At 43.8% G+C, this 26,085-nt stretch overlaps 1 protein-coding gene across 15 annotated transcripts in view; it reads right to left on the bottom strand.

The window, feature by feature from the left end:
* FOXP1 (forkhead box P1) overlaps nt 1-26,085 on the bottom strand; it is a 595,507-nt gene that overhangs the window by 94,185 nt on the left and 475,237 nt on the right. For 13 of the 15 annotated variants that reach the window (XM_060022897.1, XM_060022898.1, XM_060022901.1 and 10 more), the window contains 2 exons: nt 2,002-2,139; nt 859-945 (listed from right to left, as the gene is read on the bottom strand). In XM_060022897.1, coding sequence (XP_059878880.1) covers nt 859-945; nt 2,002-2,139 — 225 coding nt within the window. Of the gene's footprint in view, nt 1-858; nt 946-2,001; nt 2,140-13,220; nt 13,304-26,085 lie in introns of those variants that run through there. The other 2 variants (XM_060022911.1, XM_060022906.1) reach the window with 2 other exon arrangements.

Below are 26,085 nucleotides of genomic sequence, written 5' to 3' on the forward strand. Positions count from 1 at the left end.
GTCATTCCAAGGAGAACACTCAAATGGAAAGAATTTGAGTCCACCGTGAAAACACGAGGAGATAAGTGACAGCGGATAACTCTGGAATGGGCAGAAAGATGTCACGATAGTGCACACATGCCCAGAGATACTCCCCCATCTGACTGAGCCTCAGCCACATGGAACTGCGTAGAAGGTGGGACAGAAGCCCTCCCCGGGAAGGCCTTCCCTCTCATGGAGTGAATACTGTCACCTAACTGGGTGGTGGGCACGTGTGATCACTACGGGCACTTACAAAGGACCGTGTACGTAGAAGCCATTGCGATACGCGAGCTCTTCTCGGGAAAACACAAACAGTCCAAGCCTGCCTTTAGCAGTTACGACCCGTGCAACTTGCAGAAAGAGGTTCAACAGAGATCGGGGTGTTTCGAATCTCGCTCTGACTTTTGGGGTAAGAGATTCTTCTTCCAAAGGCAAAGGCCATCACCACCTACTCAAGCTCTCTGAGCTGGGAGGGGGGTGGGGAACCAAGTGTGCGACCAAGTATAATTTCCCTGAGTGCACCTCACCTCTCCCAGGTAGATCCTGGACCTCAGCGGTACCAGTTTGCAAAAGCAGCCCTAAAGTTTCTGCCACGATCCCTCTTCCCAGTGCCCACATGAGGTACACCTGGGGTGGTGTTATAAAATACGTGGCAGCCGGCAAATGGAACCCAGAAAACTCTGAAAGAAAACAGGACAATAACTCTCGGTCTGAAGGCTGAGAACCGATAGAGTCGGCTCAGTTGTGCAATCATTTAAGAGATGAATGACAGTTTAATCGCCACGAGAGAGTCCTCTGGGATCTGCGGTTTGAAAGTAAAATAGGTATTGTCGGTACCTCTTTAGGCTGTTTTCCAGCATGTTGTTGTAAAAGTTGAAGCTGCAACTGTTCCTGTTGTTTTTTATAAAACTCTTGAAGCTGCTGCTACAAAGGAAAGAGAGGACGGTAAGTAACAGAGGGTAGCGCCAAAGCCACTGTCCCTTTCGGCGCCATATACACGCTGCGGCTTGAAAAATGGCGCCCTTTTATCTGTAACGGCCTGACCTTTAGTCTGAAACCCGACAATAAATTTCAGCGCACGCTGACTCTTCTTGGCATTATTGTTTGAAAAGTAATCTCCAAAATGAACTGATGAGAAACATACCATTTTCTACACAAACTAATTAAAAGAAGGCAAGGGATGACCTTTGATTGTACAACAAAGCCAGAGCGCCCTTGCGGAGGGAGTCTGGTGCATCTCTACCGCAAATCGCGTCCATGCTTGCTAAGCGATAGGCTCGGGCGGTGTTGGGGACCTGTGTTCAGTGTCTACGTCAACTGCGTGGGGAGCATCCTCTGCTGTCCTGTCCCCACGGCCTCACCCCAGCAGCTCCCATCCCTATGGTCCCGAGTCTCCTCTATTTGGTTCAGGTGTCCATCAAGTCCGACGATGAGGCCCCCACGGCACAATGGCACCGGAAGTTCGCTTCAGCATCGGCAAACACGGAAGAGGTAAAATCAACTCTACACCTGACAATTAACCAACTCCAAGACGTTTCTTGATGTTTAAAACAAAAATTCTGTAAGCTTCTGAGTGGAGATGGGGACTTCAAGAGCTGTCACATTTAAACCTGCTCCTGACGTGCTCCCTGTTTTGCTTTGATTCACACCATTTAGAAGCCTCTGGCTTTCCAAATAAAAGAGCGCAAAGCCCCCTAAGCCTAAAAGATCTTATTTCTACCAAGTCCAATTACAGCCTTAATCTCAGTCCATTGGGTACTCTCCAGGCCCAAACCCTCGTGGCTTTGGCAGGGTCCCTCTCTTTCAGAGATGCTAATGCAACCGATCACCCAGGGGCCGATGCTGCGTCCTGCCCCACCCTCCCTGCTCTGCTTACGCTTCTTCGACGGGCCAAGGAGCTGCTCAGGTGAGGGGAATCCTGAGAGGAGGGACGGGCCCCAAGGGGCCACGGGATGCTGGGGGAGGAGGAAGGACCATTACCTGCTGAAGCATGAGGGCCTGCTGCTGCTGGAGGAGAACCTGGAGCTGCTGAGGGCTCAGCACTTGTTGCTGGAGGATCTGCTGCATTTGCTGGGGAGTGATAACTTGAGGTGTCATCATAGCCACTGACACGGGAACCTAGAACGTTAACGAAGGATAAATAGGAAGCCAGGAAATTGCACGCCCGCAGCACTCAGCCTTCCGGGTCCAGGGACTGACCGGCATCAGCCTGCTTCCAGGACTGGCCAATTTCCCAAGTGCAGGGCATCTATCCAGAGGGGATGCAGCCACAAACCCTATTTAATCTATCAGGCACATTGATTTTAAATAAAGAAAAATAAAAGAAAACCCTGTAGCCGCTGACAAGGGCTCCCGATGGTCTGGTAAACGAACAAGGAGTTAAGGCTTAATAAATGCTACCTGGAGTGAGGTTAGTATGATCTCAGTTTCTTAATAAGAATGAGTCTTTGGTCATAGTGAGATGTAGCACGTTAACGCCAAGGTGAATTTTGTTTTAGGGAAGAAGGCAAACAGGAACCAGTATTTTCCCGGCTGGAGCTAATACGATCCCCTTCCTCTGTGGACAGTGGTTTTAAGAACAATCAATGAACTCTGAGTCTTGTGGACAGCTGAACCTTGAATGCACCTTCCGAACTTCGGCACAGACCCTTCCTCTGATGCCTTTTAGCCTTCCTTATTCACCCAGCACACAGATGTCTCAATTCTTTCATATTATGTGCGATACCATTAAAAGCTGCTTTCCATGACATTTCAGTGACAAACAGCTACAGTGATGAACTTGATAGCATTTCATATTTGCAACTGTTAACACGTTTCTGCACGGGCATCTCTGCAAGGAACCTGCACGCTGTATCTGAAAGGATGATGTCTTGTTCAGATAAAACACTGACATTAAAATGACAGGCTGTCTTGGCCAAGGTTACACAAATTGTATTCAAGCGGATACCTAATGACAATGCTATGAATTCTGCAAGCTTTCTAGAATGTAATTTAGCTATTCAAAATAATCACTGCACTTGTGTTTAATTTGCAGACTACACGAGAACCATTTTGTCAGGCCCCGTAATACAAGAAGACTATTTCATGAAAAATTAACCCCCCCCCACACACCAAATAAAAAGATAAGGAAAGGGGAAAAAAAAAAAACAATGAAAGAAAAGACAAAACCTGTATGTCTTCTAACAGTAATATTTAACCACCTTACTTTTCTTTGGTTTCTAATCAAACATGTGACAGCAAGAAGCGAGAAGCAGTAAAGGATATACTTTGTTAAAAAGGATCTGCTGTCATCTCATGTATTACAATAAAAGGTAATAACATGTTTTGCACTTTGCCTGTGTGCCACTTAAAAAAAAAAAAAAAAACCCCAGCAGACAATAGCTGATTAGAAGATAAAAGAATTTAAAAATCTTTCAGGGGAGCAGTAAGCAAAAGGGAGAAATGCAGTATTAATTTTATGTAACATAATGTCTTAATATGCAGTTTATCTTGACTTTTTCACATGATTTGTCCTGTCATTTGCATAGCGAGCTCTCATTCCTAATTTCACAGTCATTATGCACTGATGTCCCGATTTCTCAGCATCACTAATTTTGATGAACTAAAAAAGGTTCCTGAAGGTCAGATTCACGTACAGTGAACAGCCTCCACCGTTGTTGCGGGCATGTTTTGTGTGTGGGGATGTTTATGCACAAGTTTCACATTGTTTGGAAAACACTAGCTGGAACATTTGAAAATTTTCATTAACCCTAGTCTGGAAGGTCATCAATGAATCCTTCCTATTGCAGTGGCCTTTTAAGCATAGATGTAGACACACTGTAATTTTAAACAGATGGGCATGTCTGAATATTTTTATATGCAAACAGGGACAGATGTATATGAGTGGATAAATTATCCTTTTAAAAAGATACGTCGCAGCACGAAATATCACCAATGATTAGAACAGTGAACTTGCATTTAATCTAGGACAAACACCAAGAAGACATGATCAAAACATCTAACCACCTAGAAATTCATTCCAATTAGTCGACTCTGTCTTCATACAGCAGAAACTTTTTGAATTTTTCAATCTCTATTGGGTGCCAATCTCTATCTTTTGAGCTGCGAAAGCCAACGTATCACAATAGAAGTTTACTTTTCCTTGAGAGTTGCATCATCATACAGGGAGGTTTGATTAAGCAAACAAAAGAACCATGTTTAAGGTTTCTTTTTTCCCCTGCGTTTCTTGGATGATGTACAATATAAATATTCTTGAGCCAAATTTCTGATGGTGATGAACAGGAAAACAGACAGGAACAGGGTGGTGTTAAGATCTAAGCTGGTGATGAACGTGAAATTAACAGTGTTACAACAGAAACCATCATAGAAACAATCTCTTGCTCATAATGTTTAAAAGGACTATGGAGAGCCTATGCAAGAGAAGGGCACCAGAGAACTTCTGGGGGTGATGGAAATGCCATCTATCTTGGCTGGGGTGGTGGTCACAGAGGATGGATACAATTGCCAAAATTCTTCCGACTGTATACTTAAAACAAATGCATTTTATGTAGGTAAATTATGCTTCAATAAAACAGATCTGAAAAGTTTTAAAAAAGGACTTACATACACAGCTAATTTTTAAACCCTCATATACAGTCAACAGTTTAAATCTCCTTTTCCCAGAGTTATTTATTCAATTTTTGTTGTCATGTTACAGAACAGTAAAACGAACTTGAGTCTCCTCTCCTTTTTCCCTTTGGACATCTCGACGGAGGTGGTGACAAGTAATCAGATGCTTAAAGCAGCAGCAGGCACAGCCAAAGGAGGGAAAGGGGCGAGAAGCCTGAGTAATCCTCCAGCCCGGTGACCAGTCTCTGAATAATCAGAAGTGGGCTCTTAGATCCTGACGGCCTTAACTTTGCTTTTCCTCTCTGAAACCACATTTTCACACAAGTTCGCTCTGAGCTTCCAAAGTGGGCTCGAGCTTCATTTATAAACATAATAAAACTAAGATTTTTCCAAAGTTCCTCCTCCAACGTGTCAGGAAAATCAGTTAAGGAAAGCTTTCGCAAACGTAGCCAAATGAACCAGAAACCATTGTGGGGTGGGAAAAGGAAAAATAAAAAAAAAAAAAATCTGAGCACAGTGTGGGGCTTTAAATAGTTAAGAATTATAGCCTACATATCCACTGCCTTAGCTCTCGACGTCTAACTTTTTCATGTAGCTAGTCCCTCCTAATACTGGGAATCAAAGGGCAGGCGGTACCAGCGAGAGGCTATTAGAGCCCACACTTTATTGCCCATTACTACTGAGGTCATTAGCGGCAAGAGTGATTGTACTGGTCTTAACCTATTGATCACTGTAACTACTATCATTTAATCCTGTGTTGAATGTCTGGAAAGCAGGTACAGGCACACAAGAGAGAGTGCTTCAGCACTGAGAAATATGGCCAAGGCTTCGAAATTACACTTTGATTCATAAAATCTAGCCAGTGGTTTAAATCAATAGTATTTCAAACAGTCATGTGAGTTTTTAACTACAGCACTCTAATATTTATGAGCCCCTCTTTCAGAGTATTCAGTCGAAACTAAACTCCCCCCCCCAAATCCATGCACCTCCTTTACCCTCCTTTAGATAAAAACATTAATTTCTGAGGTTCTGTGTGGTACGGGGCTCAGGCCTTAACTAGGAGTTCAAGCTGATGCTCGATTTCTTCCTCAAATGACAATTTAAATATAATGCAAAAAAAAAAAAAAAAAAAAACCTGTATCCCCGATACTGTAACTACCTTAACTGTTTGAGTATATAGAAATGAGTATGTTTTATGAGTTAACAATGAATCATAGAAGGCAATTTATGAAGAACGGGAATGATTCTGTCTAGCTGCCTTCAGGGATCAGAAATTCAAATTAAACTTCTGGCAGACATTTAAAGAATGCTAGCATACAAAACTGAATTTAAACACACACACACACAGTTAACACTCTTTAGTTGAGTTTCAAGGGGAAGTCATGAATTAAAAAAAAAAAAAATTCGTTGATACACTGCTGACTGATACCAACTGGGTGTGGCCCACCCCAGGTGCACACAAACCTGCGAACATGGCAGCTGGACAGCTGTGCTGGGGCCATTGGGACACGGCTGCTGGTGTGGGCCTGCTGCTACCTTCCTACCAGCCACTGGGGAGATGTCCTCTGCACCAATAAGTGCTGTGAAAAGCCCATCCAGTGCTGTGTAAATTCTGCCTGATACAGTTTTCTTTTACTTCCAAATGGCTTTATATCATCTGAACGCTAGAAGAGTATTAAAATAATATGGCTTATTTTTCTCCTCCATCCTCAACAGGGAGAGGTAGGTAAGGGGAAGGGGAAGAAAAAAATCTAAAAAGCAAACAAACAAATAAAAACACCCACAGAAACAATACTGATTTCTAATCTAGGACACAATTGGAGGAATTGGGTGGGAGGGGAGATGACACAATATAAATACTGAAAATAACATGTTATCCTTTCTTTTTCTTTCTCTTTAGTTTACACGCACGTTAACTCCAAGGAAATGCTGCCAGGTATAAACACACATAGATTTTTGGACCTCAGCATTTCTCGTAATTGCTATGTGTACAAATAATGCAAATGAGAAGATAAAAACATTTTAAATACTGCTGTATTTCCATTTCTCTGGATTAAGAATTTAGAAACTACTTTTCATCTCTGGTTATTCACCTCGTGGATGTCCCAAGAAACTTAAGTCCCTTCTAGACCTCGGGCTGTGTTTGAATGATAACTGACCAGGTAAGGCAGTGTCACTTGGTTCATCAAATAAGAGCAAAATGAATTAAATTAGAATGCTCCAGAACATCAAAACAAAACCAAAGAAAATGGCTACACACACACACACACACACCTATGTCAAATTTGATATGATCACGTGGAAGCGAACCTGTATAAAAGAAAATAAACAGCAAGCCCCCCCCCCGATGAAAGACAACAGTTTTCATAATTAATAACCGAATGGATACAACTGATATATCGGCAAACAAAAAAGTTAGGAAGCTTCTATCTGTTCCCCATGGTGTTCAGAAAGAAGAAGAAGAAACACACACACAGACACACAAAAACCCAAAAAGCCACAGATACCATGTAAAGTAGGAAAGAAAATACATTTCTGACATAATATTTCAGTCTTCAAAAAATAAAAAAAAAGCATGCTATTCACGTGGAAAGCATAATTCTGTTCCATTATAGAATTCTGTTTTTTTGTATAACTCTTTTAGGCTTCGCTATTTTGCCACAATACTGTACAAAGCATTAAGGCAGGTAATGGTTATTATATTAATGCAAAATCATCTAAGTAGTCAGTCATTAGCATAACTGTTCTCTCAGTAACAATACAACCACCTATTAAAATTTTAGGGGAAAAAAAGACCTCTTTAAAATGCAATTAGCATTTCATTTTTTATCATTTTGTTTATTACATTCTATCAAGAAAGGCTATCCTTCCTTCAGGAAGAATTGTATGGCCAAGACTTGCCTGCCAATCAGGTGTTATTTCAGGTTATCAAGCCTAATAAGCAATCCTGGCAACGCTCTCTGAGCTCTTCTTTTGTCTCTAAATTGTAAAAAGTGGCATAAATTCATATTTGTTTACAGCACGGGCATCTGTGGGACCTCCACTGCTCTCCTCTCACATTTCCCCCCCCCACACAAGGTTACTCCACTAGGCGCCAGCGTAACTGTTTTAGCTCTAATATCAGCTTCATTTGCATAAAAATGTAAAGTTTACATAAATTAAAACGCTTCTCCCATTAGTGACTGTTAAACACAGGAAACAGTGGAAGCTACACGTGAAAATAATCATCCAATAAGCCCTGATCTTTTCAACCTAGCAACTATTATTATTATTATTATTATTATCTAGAAAAATGCCCCCTCTTCCTTCCTCAGTCTCTCTCTCGGAGGAGGGATGCAAAAAACTTAGCGCACGTGGATCAAACCTGCTCTGACAGTTTATATGAACAACAACAACAAAAATCGTCTTTTAAGTACTGTAAAGAAGAGGAGGGGAGAATTATTCCAAGAAGGCACCTCAGAATAGACTCTACCCACAGATCTTTAGCTCTTGAAGAGAAAAAGAAGAGGCCTTGGCTACATAAGCTCCCTTACATTGAAGCATTATTCAAAAATAGTGAAAGGGAAGGCAACTGTATCCATCCTCTTTGACACACACAGATGATTAGAATAAGGAAAGACGACTTGGAGATGCAGCTGGAGATCAACGGATACTGTTAAATGAAGAAAAGTTAAATGTTGATCTTTTGCCCATCGAACATTTTTCTAAGACTAAGAATTAAATGGACAGCTCTTCATACTTTAACCAGCACAGAAAACATCACAGGGTGCTTAACTACGAAAAAATGTACATCATATACATATAATTAATATATATACATATATATTTTATTATTTACTGAGATACAGGGGGGATTTTAGTTGGATTTAAACATGCAGGTAGGCCAAAATTAGATCATTCCAACATTTTTAAGGCCTGACTGAGGGTGCAATCACCCTTTCTTTCCCCCTTTTTTCAGAATTATAACTTCTGCTTCTCAAATTATGTAGTTTCTCCTGCCTATTTCCAACACCTTTACCTTATCTATCACAGTTAAGCTAAGGGGTGCAAATTAGATTCTAATGGGAAAGCATCAGTTGCTTCTTTGACAATCTCACCATTCACTGATTTATTTCTAATGGAGACAAAGCCCAACCCAAAGCTCCCTATGTGATAAAGGCCAGAACATGTTCAAAAATGCCCAGTAAAATCAAGGCTAATGGGAAAGCCATGAAGACCCACACGCATGAAGTGGTGTGACAATTAGAGTAATTGTACAAAAAGCCATCTTCAGGACAAAGTAAAAGAAATTAAGCTGCCATAACAGTAACAGGTTAGATGAAAAAAATCAAAATTTAATGTATTCTCCCCTGTGTCATCTTGTTTTGTCAAGACATCAAATAGAATTGGGAAGTACAAAATAACAAGCCCTTGAGAAATCACAGAAGCCGACCTTTTTGATGTTGTTGATTTACCTTGTTTTCAGTTATTTGAACAATGATGTTTCAGATTTAAGGGCCTGATAAAGCTTAAAAATTAAAACATGATACTAAGGTATCCCAAAAAAGTGCACCCCCACATTTAGCCAGCAACTTCATTGATTCGTTGCTTTCAACCGGATTTGAAAAGGAGGCACAGTGCATGTATTCAATATTTATTTCTCTCATTCTAAATTAATTTCTCTTCAAACAGCTGTCAGGTAGGAAGAAAGACTCAGAGATTATTCCAACAGTCCTCAAGTAGAGGCCCAGTTCAGGTCTCTCCAGATAGTTCAAGTTCCCAGCATCTGTAGAAGACTGCTTAGCTAAGAGGTAGCTGAGTTTTCTCTTTTTAAAAAAGAGTAAATAAAACTGAATTTAGAATGCCATTTTTGAGGAGGGGGGAAAAAAAAAAAAGTACTGCACACTTTGAAATGACTGAAACCAATGTCCAGAAATCTCATGCTATTGCCAAGAACAGAAATCTTTCATCAAAACCAAACCAAATTCATGTCTGTCCCCAAACCCAGCCATGCAGGTGTACACGAAGCTATAGTCCTTCTCTGCCCCCGGAGAGCTACAGCTTATCAGCAACATAACTCCTAGTCTTACACGAAATCTTACGTACAAAGATATATAAAATCAATATATCACAGGATAGCTTTCTCAATTTTTATGTGTAGATGGCTGCTTCTACTAGAGCATACATATGAACCAAAAAATGCAGCAGTAAAAAAACACATCTGTTTAAAAGACACTGAAAGTAAATAACCTAGTATTTACAAGCACTAGTAGAATTTGTAAGATCTGGACTAGTTAATAACGATTAAATGACTGTAACTCCTTGTCATCAAATTCATATGCATTTTAACACATAACACACACACCAGACACTATGTATTTATTTACTCCAACCTTCTCTGGTCAACTGTTGCTGCCTCATCCCTCGCTAATAAATCACAAAGAACTACCTGCAGTGGACTCGCATTATTCTATTTGCCAAACTCCTAAGAGGATAGTTTTAAGTTTCCCCTTAGTGGTGTTCATCTACAACTAAGCCACAGAGTAAAATAAATTTCTTCAATCTCCTTTTCTTGGCCAAATTTTATTCACGTTTTAGTTCAAGCTAAGAAGCTCGTCACACTACCGTCTCCTGATTGTCTCAGTAAAACCCTGTAACACCAGCACACTTCTGCCACCTTACTCAGCTGAGATAAATCTGAAATCACATTGCTTTTAATTAATCTGGATTTTAATTTCACTGTCTCTTGCAATTGTGTGGAGGTTGGCTGAAAAGTTTGCAGAACTGGTCAGCGTCATGAAAGAGTTTATCTTTCAAGTGACAGCTCCTGTCAACTTGCAAAATACAAGGCAGTGATGGTGAGGGTTTTGTTTTTACAGTACATTTGACTGTAAACAAACAAACAAACAAAATTCAGGCCAACCACTCCTATCACAAGCTTTCCGATAATTTATGGTTTACCAGCTGAGCAAGGTTACCCAACACTGCATGCCTTTAGATGCATTACTTCAGCTAGTTGAGATTTAATTAAGATCACAGCCTCTAAAATCCCTGTCAAATGAAAATTCAGAGAAGACAATACACTATATAGCCTCTTGCAGAATGTTTCCATTCCGTCCTCTGGAAAAATATGAGTTAATCCGCGTTTCTATGGCTGCAGACAAAAGTTCACTAATTTTGTTTTCTTTTGACACTTAGGTTGTTTTCTATTGTATGTCATGAGATCATTCCCTTCCAGGGAGGGAAGAAAAAAATCGAGAGTGAAACACGTTGCAGAAACTGCCCTTGACATTATTATCCGACATTAGCATAGCTTAGCTATGATGTCATCACATCTTCATATAATCAGCCCATGCTTAGGAGAGTTTCATTTAATGAAATATGTTTATTTAAAAACACAACACAAATGGGAAGCCTACCTTTCTTGAATTACTCAGATTAAAGAATTGACATGTTACGCTCCTCATTTCCTTAACTGACCAACTTGTTAACAAATGAGCTGCACATATGGGTAGAAAAGAAAGTTCTGGAGGCAAATAAGAGAGCATAAAGCCCATTACTTTCATACTATAAGCAGTCCCTAGAGTAAAAAATATATATATATTGTTAATAGATTTCTTCTTATAGATTGCTCTCTCTTCTTTTAAAGAAAAAATTTATGATCATGTGGTCCTTTACCTAGTCCAACGTATTTTTATTTGCATCAGCTTAATATCTGGTTGCTTATCTCATGCCTTAGAAATGACAGGTGCTCACAGTCTTACTCCTGACAGGCCACTACACAAATAACTGTCTTGCCTGAAAGGGCTAATGCAGTACTAATGAACAATAAATCAACTTTGATTATCAAGTGTCAGCCCAATCCGTTTTCAGTTCAGCTCTATCACATCCTAGAGTAAGTCAGCCAGTGTCTCTGGGTAGGCAGTCTGTATTTTGGTTTCATTTTTACACACTTTCCACTGAAATGTGTCAGGCAGCTACAAAGAATCACGTAAATAGAAGTAGACCTTTTTTCAATGTAAGCGAAGGGCACCAATTAGGAGAATGTGCTTCAGTCTTCATTCGGTTTACTTAGTGACGGGTCTTAATATTCGAGAAAGCTTTGTATTCTTTTAAACAACAATAACAGCAACAGATCCTAAACTAGAATCTTAATGTGATCCTGTTTAAGGTTTCTGACAATGACATGCTATCTTGAACACTTTACCACATAAACCAGCTCTGACCGAGCATTCCTCTTGGAAAATCTATTACAAACAAATGGAAAAAAAAAAAAGGCATTAAAAAGGCCGCCTCTAAAATAAAAACTTCACTCGATTTGATTTGAAGTTAAAAAAAAATGGCTTCTTTAACACTGACTTCCTAATAAAATAAATGCAACTTATTTTTTTCTTAAGCAGATTAGTCACTGATAGTATGAGTCACATTTCCTGTTATTAGGCTTAATTTTTCCCCCAAACGTGTCACTTTCAGAGTGTTGGAATCTATGGAAATTAGGTGATTTGCATTTTTAAATTGGCTTGATTAGAACATTTGGTCTGTGTGGACAAGAGTATAAAATTATTAGATATTTTACTCCGAACCGGCAGGCCCTGAAGGAGTTAATCCCAAAGAGGAAAGAGTCTATATGTACTTTGCTCTAAAACTTTACCACCCACTTCCTAAAGGTCCCCTCCTTCCCATCACGACACTTGGGCGGGGGGAACCAAGAAAGTCTCGTTTCCACTGACCGTCTTTCAGGCAGTTCTGACAGTTGAGGTAGCTACATTCAAAGCCGGTTCGGATGGGAGCACCCCCTGACAATTCCTCAGTCTGCTGCGCGTCCGAACCCAAAGCCCACTCACTACTTAATTAACCAGCAAAGTAATACAACACAGCTGAGACGTCCAAACCTGCCTGAGTGTCCCTCCGCCAGCCTGCCCTTTTCTGTGTGCGGCTTTATTCGTCCCCCTCCCCCCCCCCCGTGACTGTGTGTGAACTCCTTGAATTTGAACAGCTAAGCTGAAAATAGCCTAGACAGATATAGAAACAAACTATCAGCAGCAAAGAAACATCCACACGGGTTACACTGAGATGGAAGGCTCCTTGTATATGTCACACGCTCTGAAAGTGACATAAATCACACCCCAGAAACGTCCCCCGAATGGAGTGATGGCGAGGGCTTTACCAAAGTGGCTGCCTGAAGGCCAGAACGGCAGAAAACCAGTAGCAAACGAAAAAAAAAAAAAAAAAAAAAAAAAGAGCGAGCGAGCGAGAGCGCGAGAGCAAAACACAAGCAGGACTTCCTTCAACTCTCAACTACACCCCACCCATGAACATTTTAAAAAAGGGAGAGCAAGAGAGAAACGGGGGGGGGGATCTCTCTTCCAGGACCCACAGGCCTGGAGCTGCTTCTTCCCACCCCTCCACTCCCTCCCCCCGCCTCCACTTCCAGAGCGCAACTCCCACCCAAGTTGATAAACAGCGATGGTTATTATTATTATTTTTTTCCAAAAGACTCAACTTAGAAACCCTCGGGCGCTCCTGCCTTCCCCAGCGAGGCCCCAGGAAGCTGGCACCGCGGAGCCCGGGGAAGGAGAGCAGAACGGCAAAGATCAATCACAGGGACCAACCTGACACTCTCCATGTAGCCGCCAGGCGCGCGGAGCCGGCTCAGGGCGCCCGCGCGGGCCGGGCGTGGGGTCCGGCGGCCTCGGCGTGCAGGCGGACTGCACGCGCGCAGGGGCGCTCCGGCTCGCGGGCTGACAAGACGCGCCGCGCCGCGCCCACCCGCCCCGCCCTGCTCCACCAATCACAACCCGCCTCTAAACACCCCGCGCCGCGCCCCACACAATGGGCTCCGCGGCCCGCGCCCCGCGCCCGCGCCCTCCGGCCCCCCTCCGCGCGGCAGGTGAAATCACGCTCTGCTGAAACCCGGCTTTTGTTTCGGGAGCAACTCCGCTTAATTGCTGTTAACCCTTTGACCCGCCTCCGGCTGACGTCTGGGAAGCCGGGCGCGGCGCGCATCTCTCCCTCCGGCCGGGGCTGCCGGGTCGGGGCTTTTTGGTGGGGTGGCTGTGTTTGTTTCCTCTTGGAAACTGACAAAGAGTTGTCCCGGCCTTTCAGAGCAACCCGAGCGGCAACGCAGGGGAACCGGCGCGTCCGGCGCACACCCCGACTGCTCGGAGCAACTGTTTAGAATCGGAAGGGGATGCGGGGCTCAAAGGCAGCGCAGGAGAACTTCCTCGAAAACGGCCTTTGCGGGAGAACTTTCGCTTCACGTCCCTGGTTTAACCCAGCCTTGGCCTCTTTTATTTCCCCCCTTTTCTTTCCAAGAGCCGGGTTCGCCGGAGTGTGCTTGTGCGCACAGAGGAAAACGAACCCGACACGGGGGTTGAAATAAATAACAACCAACGTACCTCGTTGCTGAACCAAGCTCCTTGCCCTCCAGAACGACAGCTGCTGAAGCAAGCATCTGCCACTCTTTCGCTAAGAAATAATTCTCTAAATTCCGTTCTTATTTATACAACAACATCAACACAGGCTACTCTCCATGAGCACTTGAAGATGACCTCTATTAGTCACTGCTCCTTAATGCTGTTTAAAGCTGAGTACAGTGTGAGGAAGAAAAAAAAAAGGCACCAATATTGTAAACTTGGTGGGCTCAACTGGCCCGATTTCGGTGCCAGGTTAATTTAGTCATTTTCGGCAGCTCTAGAATCACTTCTCTAATTTACCCTTGTTCAATTTAGGGGAAAACTTTTTGGCCTATACTTACAAAACAAACAAACAAAACTCTAACTTTTAAATTATTTTTCTTAAAAATATTCGAGGAAAGGTAGTCGTGACATTAATGATTACGTACTTTCCCTCAATTAAAAAAAAAAAAGGCCACAAATCCTACTCCACTAATTTCAGTTTTACTTGAAAGTATTTTTCCATTTGAGGTGTTAACGCAGGTTACTACAAACCAGAAAGCATATTGATAGTACTTCCGATCAAGCAAATGCCTGAATTTCAATCAGGTCAGCTCGGGAGCAGACAATTCCCCCATTAATCCGCCAGCAAAAGAGACAAAAGCGCCAGTTGACTGTCAACTTATGATCAGATGTTAAATGGGTGCAGCACTGATCGAGCTCCACCCTAAAGTGTTTTTGTGTCAGAAAACAAATTTATTAATGGAAGTTTTTCAGGTCACAAAAATGTGACCCCACCCTCTCATGAATATTCAACAGAGAACCAAGGCATTCTTTTTTGGGGAGAGGGGCCTTAAATCTGCCAGTGTACCACGAATCAGTAGAGTTCTGACTCTTAAAGAGACAAGGCCCTCCTTCCGTAGGGGCTGGCAGGGCCCCAAAGACAGGAAATAAAAATATAGGAAGTTCTCTCCAACCAAGGCACAGGGAGAGAGGAGAAATGTTCATTTCAAAAATCCACATTTTTTTCAAAGGTATTAAAATTCATTAGAGATTTAACGTCTGTGAACAACATCAGGGTGCCCTTTAAAGAAGCAATTCTTTTTTTTTTTTTTAAAGACCATTTCTTTCAGAGGCATCCATAAAACTCAAGCATGCTTTTACAAGTTGGCCCACCTCCTTTGCAGGTCTCCGTTTGTAAGCGAATCGTCTCTGGGAGCATCCAAACAAGCAAACAACAAACATTACAGAAGCTTGTGACCCAGCTGTGGAGTCCAGCCTCACACAAAATAATTAGAGAGTGATGCAATGCGGTGCTTACACAAATACTAAATTGCATGGTGGTGGCGTTAAGCACCATGAGACCACAGAGCAGGGGGGGGATGAGTGGATCAGGAGAGGTCTGGGAAGGCCCCTTGGGGAGGTGGTGTTTCCAGGACTGATGGTTTGGAGAAGGGGGGAGGTGACAAAGTAGCTTAGCAAAAGCAGAGGCCACCTGGAGCCCTTCCCACCCTCTCTCCAAACATGACATGGTGACTCAGAGGCTACTTCTAGGCAAGGAAATGTACCATCAGAGATAAACCTGGATCAGTTTTATAGGCCCAGGCCATTTTGGTTAACGCTCCCCACGCATTTCGGTTATTTGGCCCAGGCTCAGTCCCTAGCCAGGGAACCAGATCCTACAGGCCGCCACTAAGAGTTCACATGCCGCGACGAAGATCCCGCGTGCCTCGACTAAGACCTGGCGCAGACAAATAAATATTTTGAAAACAAAAACTTAAAAAAAAAAAAAGATCCCTTTCCATGTGGTCCCTGTCTACCTGCCCTGTGTCTGGGATTCAGTGAGAACTGGAACTTTCAATGGCTGGAATACAATATAAATGTTACAAGGTGCAGTGATTTAGAAGACTAGTCAATGCCATTCGTTCCATGAGTGCCAGGTCATTTTGGAAAGGCTGGGTCAGAAAGGCCAAAAAATAAATAAAATAAAAATAAAAGCAGCAGCATGTGGACATTTGGATTGCGGGAGCTTCAGAAAAATCTGGATTGAGGGGCAGGCTTATTTAGAATGGGTTACTCAGCCACAGGGGTTCATTTTGTTGTCACAATGTGAACAGAAATTGCAATCCCCATTTTACAGAGGAGGGAGCTGAAGTTCAGAAAGGCAAAGTGATTTTTTTTTTTCTTTTCCCTGTCTAAGAATCAAACACACACCCAGCTCCACGGGCCACAAGGGGAAGCAAGACACTGAATAGTTCCAGAAAAAGAGAGGCCATGATAATATAAAATGAATACCTGGGGGGGGGAGGGAAGGGCTAATGTTGAAGGAAGAGTGAAGGAAATGCTAAATACCCTACTGAAAAATATTTTTGATGCCCACATCCTAACACCCACAACAGATACAGCCCTTGTTCAAACACCACATATTAAGAAACCTGTCAGTTGCTAAATGAGTCCATTGTGCAGCTGGCTGTGTACTTAAGAACAGATTACTATGATCCCACACCAAACTCTAACCACCAAATAACACACCTGGGACTCAAATCATGTATTTTATTTGGTTCTGCTGAGCCCTAGCCTTGAACGCAGAAGAAAGTGAAAGGTTTTACTGCCCATTCAGAGCTGAGAATGTAGATAAGATGTATTCAACGCAGAGTCAGAAGGAGCATCTTGTCGGGACGTTATTCCCACACTTTGATGGATGGCACGGCCAAGGAGGAGACACCAGCCACGGTGCTGGGTCCACGTGGTCCTCGGCTCCAGCCGGAGCTGCTTGGGAATCACCAGAAAAAGGACATGTAAATGGGCACTGGCTCACATATTTCTAAGCGACACTGAGAGCGAGACACCTCCCCAGATAAAGTCAGTTATCTCTACCAAGGGATGAACAGTTTGATGGGTTGAAAAAAATCAACTTGCTTATGAGGGTCAAAATCTTTTTCTTGTTTTCTTTTTTTTTTTTTTGGCTGTGCTGTGCGGCCTGCAGGATCTTAGTTCCCCGACCAGGGATTGGACGTGTGCCCCCTGCGGTGGAAGCGTGGAGTCCTGACCACTGGACCGCCAGGGAATCTCAAGGGGCCAAAATTTTAATTCAATTCCCCATCTTCTTCTAAACAGCCCTTCCTTGAACACTGATTTCCTTTCTTTTTAACCATTCGTTTCGTGGAGTACCCAGAACATATTCTGAAACGACAACTTAAAGAGATTCAACCAACTGATCCTGTTGCTAGAGGAGAACACACTGAAAGAGCAGGACTACAGAATTTAGGCCCCTCACCCCAGAAGTGGGCTTGATGACCTGCCCAGGGAAGCGAGTCTCTCCAGAAGGAGCCCTGCTTTAGTTATTTCTCATGTCTCCAAAGACCGCCAACCAGCAGCCAATTAGAGAGACTAAACTGCAACAGACATGCCCGATTCCGGACATTTGGGCACTTGTCTCCAAGGACCTGCCGTTCCTTCTTGATTTAAGTGGGGCTTTTACTTAAAAATATAAATTAATACATCATCCATCTACAGGGAGCTAAGGCAGTTAGCTCCAGATTGCTATTGTTTATGTCGCTGTTATGTCTGTAGACAATGAAGGCAATTATGTTGCTTTTCTCTTGCTGCCGCTCAGCCAATGGAAAAGACTGCAAGTTCTCACTCTTGCGAAGGAGTTTACATTTCTTCCCGTGGCACCCTCCAAACTGTCATCAGCATCTTCATGTGATGCAACCTTTTATAATGCGATTGCTCCTGGTTAATTTTCTAGATACACACTGTGACATGTCAACATTCAGGTGACTTAGGAATATGATGGGTACATAAGCTATGGAAAACATGTACCACCCTCTCCAAAAAAAAAAAAAAAAAGTCCCTCACTCGAAATGTAAAGATATTCATAGAATGTCACCGGTAAACAAAATCATGTCTGGGAAAGAAAAATGGCCAACATCCATTCCAAACTCTGCATCTGATTGACAGTAACAAATTACCCTCTCTGATTTATGCTCAAACTATAATCTCGTTTTAATGTAATGTACAATGTATAACTGGACCGCTTCTACCATAAGGTTAGAACAGATTACACCGAGGTGCACAAAAGCCTCAGAAAGGGACATGTTTTAGGGCAGGAGGTCGTTTCCCAAAGAGCTCTTCCCTCCAGGTATCAGGAAGAAAGTATCACTATCACCATTAAGCACGAGGCCTTATTCCCCCCTCCCCCACCCCCCAAAGAGTGACAGTGCTGACGACACACCCATGTGCAAACTCTCGATTTTAGGCACAAGCAGAACAGGGTCACTGAAGGGGAAAAGAAAAAATGGCTCTTGGGTGATGAGATGACATTTGAATTTTTTTTTAAATGTTTAATTATGTAGAAATCGCTGGGTATCCTTTTAAGGCACTGGCCACCTTTAGGCAGGAAAGTCAGTATTTCGGGTGACCCGAGGTGTGCAGCAGGCCTGCGAAGAGGCAGAGGGAGCGTGTTCCATCCTGCCCTCCGAACAATGCTCACCAGTCTCCCTCCCGGCCCACGCCACCCTCCTGTGACCCTAGGCTGACACACCCTCATGTCAAAACCTTCTTTACGCCTGCCCTCTGCTGGTAAGCCTGCCAGGACTAGGACATTTCGACTACCTCAACTTATTCCAAAGATAACTTTCAAAAGCTGGAGAGAGAAAGGCCACGTAATGAACTATTAACTGGAATATATAAATTAAGACACTTTAAAAAAACGGGGGGTGGTGGTGGGAGGAGACGCAGAGGGTGAAACATGGCACCTTGAATGTAAAAATGCCCATCCGTCTACTCTACTGCCGGCTGGCTCAGAGCACAGGAGTGCCAAACTCTGTATTTTAGCTCACCTAAGAGAACAACCTGTATTACTGCCGGGCATCTTGCCTCCTCCTTTGCTCCCTCTCCGGGGAGAGGTATGTCGGTGCATTTTCAATAAAACACCTTCTTAGCAGTAAAGGGCCACTGTTCCCATTTCAGTGGTCCCTAAGGTTTCATGATACAGTATATTTAGCTGGCTTGCGGCTCAAGTTTTCCTCAGGCATTCATAAGATCCATACAGAAGGAAGAGGGATAAAAAAAAAAAAAAAAGGAGGAAAAGAAGAGCTTTCGTCTATCCTTTGTTTAAGTAAGACAACAGTTAACTCCGAGATTGATGAGCTGGCGTGAGTCCCCCCCAAACAACGGGACGCGCTGCCAGGCTCGCTCCCCACGACAGGTGCCCTGGTGTGCGAGCCAGGCGTGTAGGGAGGAGGGCTCTGGGCATCAGCTGGTGAATTTCCGCGGCAGCAAGCAAGGGTTGAAGGAGGCAGCTCCTGTCAGCGTCAATGGGAGGCACGAGGCCTTACAAATCCCTGCATCCCATTTCAAAAATATATCTCCAAGACGGGAAAATGAAGCTTCGCAGTTGCAACCTCAGAAGCATTCAGGAAGTAGCACTCTTGACAGCGCTTTAGATGCCGAGTAAATGCTCTTATAACGAACACGCGACGCAGCTGACAATAAATCTTACACCAGGGAAGCCCGTGCAGGGCTGCGGAATCCCCTCGAAAGATAATTGCCTTCCACACTGTGTGGCATAGAAATTGTGACATCGAAAACCCTTTGTGGGGCCCTATAGCTCTCTATGGCTTTTCTTTCCTTAATAGTCACCGATTACACACACACACACACACACACACACACACACACACACACACACACACACACACACACACACACACACACTTCTGCCTTGAAAAGAGACCACAGAAAAATCCAAAGATTTGGTCATCTTTCCTAGAGAAAAGTGAGGAGGGCAGTTCTTGGCAGGGGACAGGGGATGGAAGTGGGAGGCTGGGAAGAGAGGAACTGTGTACGGACTCAGGGACAGAATCTGAAGCAGGACCTTAAGGTCCACAACCCTCAGCGTCCACTTCCCACTCTTTGAAAGCTCAGGTAGTTTCGCAAACAATTCCAAATTAGGAGTCTCCCAACAGGTCCATCAACAGGTAGGCAGATCTTTTCTAGTCCAAAGTGGCCTCAAGTGCTCCGTTTAACCCTGAGACGGTGTAGGAGTATTAGACAGGACACGGGGGTCTGTCAATGACATTGTCATGAGCCAACAGTGTGAATGTGCTCACATCCCCTCACCTCTCTGAGACTCCACACTTCACCTAAACAAAGAGAAAGATGGATAAGATACTCTCCATTTTTTCTTTAATAATAATAATAACAAAAACTATCACTACTAACTACTTATTATGTGTCAGGTACACAGTTTACCCTAGCAGAGGAACTAATTTCTAGGTACTTTTAGCTTACAATTAATATCATATATAAAACTACCAAGGATATAGTTAAAAAATATAAACAGTATTTGAGAACTCTTGAATCTTTGGCACTATTGTGTCAACAGAATGTCAGGGAACAAAGGGAGGGAAAACTTTTTTGGAAAACAACTCAAAATCTCTTATTCTGATTCTCTCTAGGTCATAAACCCTGTGAAACATCAGTAACTCGTGCTCCACTGAATAAGTCACTAACATGCTTTAGGACTTGGTGAATTGAGTGGGGGTCTCAGAGGAGGAGGCTAAAATCACCTGATTTCCAAACCTATTTATGCCCTTTTTCCTTGTGATTTTTTCCCCTCTTCTTTAACCATCAAAGCTCTCTCTTTCCATCACGCCTGCTCCCACCAAAACAATGTTCTCAATTTCTGGTCCAACCTCGCAAGCCATTCACCTGCTTCTGTCTGTTTCCTATCGGAAAGGAGAGAGGAAAGCTTTATGCGCCAGGTAACTACTGGTGGGGGCTGGCATTTCCATCTCAGGTTGAAGCCACAGGTAAGGTTTGGGCTGGACGAAAAGGGAAATTTGCAAGGAAGCATAGCATCACAGAGATGTTTAGATTCCTTTGGAGATCTGATAACTCTCGTCTTAAGAAAATGCATACAGAAAAGCAAGACAGTCCAGCCTGCAGGCCAATTATTTATTTTTCATTGTTTTAAATGGCATTTCATCCCTCTTGAGGAAAAGCAATAGATGAAGCAGGAAGCTTTCAGGTCATACAGAACTTTGTTCTTTTCAGACAAATAAGGTATTGTGTGTTTGAACAATAGGAGGAATGTCTAATTGATCTTAATTAAATTCAGCGAGGTCCAATTTTTGAGATGGGTCAGGACACATCTATGTAATGTCACAACCCAACAGGCCAGGCCTTTGAAATCAGGGAGCTCTGTGGCGAACTGTCCTCTGACACCCTTTCTTATCCATTCACCATCCCACTGCCCTACCAACTTCTCCCCTCCAACTTTTCTTCTCTCTACCTCAGGCTACTCCTGACGTCTTCCCGGCTCGGCACATACAGTATAAAACATCAACAGCCATAGTCCTTCCCTCTGGCCAGCCTTCTGAAGCGGCAAAGCCCCGCCACATACTCCCTCCTCCTTCTCATGATAACCTACCGAACAGGAATCCTATTTTATATATATATACCGTGGCACGTGGAGAAGGTTACCTGGAGTTTGCAGTGCGAGAGATGCAGGTTTGAATCCAATCTTTGCTACTCACCGGCAAACTAGGGAGTCACAAAAGTTCATTTTGTTTGTATTTCCTCATCTGTAAAATGGGAGCAATTATCTGCCTCGCAGTGGACAGAGGTTTCTTTTATTACTTTTGAGGTGTGTGTGTGGGGGTGTCAATCTTTAAACTCAGTTTCCCTGATTCGAGAGCACTGGTGTGCATCTTTGATCTGGTACCTGGCGAGCACCTGGTCACAAGTGCCTAGCGCCCAGCAACCTCTCCGGTGTCAGCAAGGAGCCTCGTCTGAGGTCACCTGGCTGGTGGATGAAAGAGGAGGGGTGTGATTCTCCCCGCCAGAGCTCAGTCCTGCCTTAGGGAGCCTCTCGCTTCCTGGTTACGGAGCTCAGGTGACTTTGAGATAAGAGCTAAGAAAACAAAGCCCAAAGCCAGTCACGATCAAGGAGGCGGGTGTTGGGAGTACTGAAAACAGCCTGCCGGCTACAAATCAGGAGGTGTGTACCAGGACCTCGGAACAGGGTTTGCCAAAGAAAGGGAAAAAGAAGGGCTGGTGCCTGGTAACAGGATGGCTGAGAAATGCGGCACATATTTACCGGGAGCTCGTGATGGGTTTGGCACTTTCCATAATACCTCTTAATCCTCAAAACAAGCCTCTGAGGGAGGCATTATTGTGCCCACTTAACAGATGAAGAAACAGGCTCTCAGAGTTGAAATGACTTATCCAGTATCTCACAGCTAGTAAGGAGAGGAGTGGGACCTGAATGACTCTGAAACAAGGCTTCTGTACCATACGCCAAGCTGGAGACCAGGCTGAGGGCTAGAACTAGGCCTGGAAGAACAAAGAGGCGGGTCCAGTTTTACTCACTTGGCAAACAGATGTGACAAAGAGCCACTGATTGGTCAGCGTGAATAGAACCTGAAATAATACAAAGGTAAAATTCTGATAGCCTCTTTGCTTCTTACAGGAATCCACAGTGACAACCCTGGTCCACCACGTGAACGTGAAATTGGCCCTGAACCTGTCTGTAGCCACAACCGGGCTGGGAGGAGAGGCAGTGGAACAAGGGCTCATGCGCTGTCTTGAGTTACTTCTCCTTGATTAAGGAACCCCTCACACTCCCATTGCCATTATTGAGAAGAGACGGACACACAGACAAACAGGTAGACAGACTTTTCGTCTTCTTCCAATACATCGCTGGGCACCAGGCAGTGTCCTAGCAGCCCTAGCCTGGACGGGGCTGGAGCTCTCCTGGCAACAGCATCTTAGATATAAAGATGGAACATCACGGTGATGGGACTGATCATAAAAGGCACCCACTTCCCTATGACAGCTCTGGAGAGAGACTGCTATGGGTCCTAATGCTGGCTGTACCACTTCCTGACTGTACTTTTGGTAAATGATTCGTCTCTAAGTGCCTCAGTTTCTACATCTACGAAGGGAACTAATCCCAGGACTTTTCCCAGAGGGTTGTTACAAGGATGAAATGTGATAAAATGGGTCAATGCCTGGGAAACACTTAAATGTTTCCTAATACCATTCTTATTGTTACTACACACTGCTTTTCCTTCAATCTTTTCCTTTCGCTATAATGAAATACTGTACCAGAAGGCAAACTGTTTGCTTCGTTTTATTTTGTTTTTTTACTCTCGTCGACCTCTTATTTTTCTGTGACGTGGTATCAACCCTAACTCCAAACTTGAACTAGGTAGCAGTAGCCCTTTCGTCCAATGAACCTTAACAATGCAAGGAGGCACTTGGTTGTTTTGTTCTTTAAATCCAGGGTCATGAGGCAGCCCCACTTCTAGCTCCAGGTCACCGGGGTTCGCCAGATCCCCCAGCCACGTCATCACTTGGGGGTGTGGAGGTGTTTGCTGATTTCTTAAATGAATGCTCAAGGACCCACTGGGATAATCCGTGGAGGGGTCTGCCCTGAGCGCTGAGAACACACAGGCTGGCCAACGTGAGACGTAACTTACGGAACCCTCAGTCTGTGTTTGGATGATACTTTGCTACACTGTCTCTGGGAAGGGAAAGCCTTTGGTGGGACCTCAGCCACCACGGCCCCGGAGGGGGCTCCGCTTACACCCAAACAATCAGGGCTCTCTGACCTAATGAGCTGCTTTTAAGCTCCCTTTCAACGTTTCCAACACCCTCATCACCCAAGGTAAGGAGTAGAACCCTCTCAGTGTTCTCAGAGTGCATGGCATGGCGTCAGCCATCATTTGATCATCTGCTGAATTAAAAAGAGAGAGACACCCAGGCAAAGGGCAGAGAAGAGGGGCTCTCTCCTTGGCCTTAGGGCATAAAGGGGCTTTGAGAATAAGACAAGGATTATGCTGCATATTTAAGGATAATGGGTCTGTCCCAGGTAGTTGGGCAGGCAGGGCTGGGGAAGGATATTTCAGCTACTGGGAAGAGTGTGTACACATGTTCACACGGGAGACGGCATGAGCCATTAACACCGGGCAACTGCAAGGGATTCAACAAGGCTGGGGCAATTATAATTCCTGCTACAACTCCCTTTCTTTGAGATCAAAGGGTTTTTCTTCTTTTTCTCAATTTCACCCAAATTTCTCATCTCAAAAATGCATTCATCTCTTCCTCTCCTCATTCTTCCCATTCAGGGCATGGTCTCTGCTCTTCATCTAGATCATGTCCAGTATGTAACATGATCTCTGCCAACCTTGATCTGAGCTGGCTCAAACACCCCCCCCCCCCACACTTTCCCCTAAGTCTGCAGAGGGTGGTGTTCTGTATTCTTATCGTGGCGTGCTCTCAAACCCGTTGCTTCCGATCTTTCCGATCCAGGGATTTTGACTCCGTGAGTTTTTGGAGGGTGAGTCTGACACAGAAACAAAAGTATGGATGCTAAGGGGCACAGACTCAAGGATGAGATATTTTGGTCACCAAAGGGTCTAAATAACGCTGCATCAGATGTGGACATCTTATCATACAGTCAGATAGAACGAAAGCATGAAGAGAATCCACATCTAATACAGGGGCAAAACTTACAAAGTGTTAAGGTCTTGTATGCTAAGCCCTCAGAGAGGAAAGAGAGCTCTAAGAAAACCAGCACAGTCAAGACCGCCATTGGCCTTGGACACGTCACTCCCTCTGGGCAGCAAGGCTCCTATCCCTCAACCTTGAGGTCTGGTCTTGGTGCGAGTTCTCCGAAGGCAGCCTCACTGTGCTGGGGTGAAGGTGGCTCTCGCTCATTTTTATTCACGTGTTCCTTTTGAACTAAGTGGGTGCAGGAAGGACAACTCAAGTCCTATCTAGACCTGTGAAATCACACGTTATAGAAAAGGAGAAAGGAGCCGCGTCTGAACAAAAAATACTCCTCCATTAGGCAAATCCTCCTCCTCGAAAGAAAAACAAACACACGTACACATGTAAGACAGCGGAAGAGGCCACTCTACAACTCAGGCATCTTCTCGCCCATGGCGCTAACTCTGGGGGTGGTATCACTTCCCTGAGCTGCTGCCGCATTTACTGTCTATGCTGGACATTTCCACATTCCATCAAATAGTAATTAACTCACCAAATGCCAAAAAGAGTGCCTGGTACATAATAGCCCCTTAACAAATATTTGATGAATTTATAAACAAATGAGTAAACAAACGAATTGATGTTTTCTCTTTCCCTCTCCTTTGTTCGTTTTTTCCTTCCTTCTCTCATTCTATTTGTTTCATGCGCATATTTTTTCTAAACTATAAGCTCCAAGAGACAAATTCCACACTCCTTCTTCTTTCTCAACTTGTAGTATAGGGCTAAGAAGAAGTAACTAAGTGCATGTTAAAATAACAGCATCTCTATATGCGCCACGCATATTCAACGGCAAGACAGGCACCTCCATGTCACCAAGTCAGGGGCTAAAATCTTGTCGATGACAATTTCGTGATGGAGTGACCTCACATGCCAAAAAAAAAAAAAAGAAAAGGACTTATATAGAGCGATCAATGATCAGTCAGATTCTCTGAAAGTTTAAAAAAGACAAATTGAATATTAACTATGATTCAAGGATTACATGAACCACTTCACATTTTATAGCTGTGAATAAACTCCATTAAGTCCAATACAAGTCCAATACATGCAGTAGTCCTGTACCTACTGCAGGTCAACAGCGATCCAGATATTTTAAAAAAAATCATCCGTCTTCCATTTGTCTTGCTAATTTCGTCAAATAAAAAGAATCCTGAATGGAGATAAGGCTGGAAGGGCGGGAAAAGCGATTTCCTGAGCTGCTGCCAACACCAGACACCCTGAAAAAGGATGTTCATTGCTCGAGGCATCTCTGCTTCATTTGTCTCTGCTACTGGAGGCTCTTGCCTGACGCAGGAAAAAACCTAGAGAAAGGCCACAGCCCACACTTCATCAGGGCCACAGAACAGCCACAAACAGTGGCTGAACACCCAGTGCTGGCAAGACCTTACTTCTCTTTGGTCACCTGGATTCTGGGAATTGCCCACTGAGGGAACCAAGTTAACCCCAAGGGATGATTCAATTTAACCCTGCACCAGAGTGATTCTGCCCCTTCCTACCAGGGCCTCACACTGTCTTGGTTTTG

The sequence above is a fragment of the Delphinus delphis genome, chromosome 10 (genome assembly GCF_949987515.2).
Source record: "Delphinus delphis chromosome 10, mDelDel1.2, whole genome shotgun sequence".
Lineage (NCBI taxonomy): Eukaryota > Metazoa > Chordata > Mammalia > Artiodactyla > Delphinidae > Delphinus > Delphinus delphis.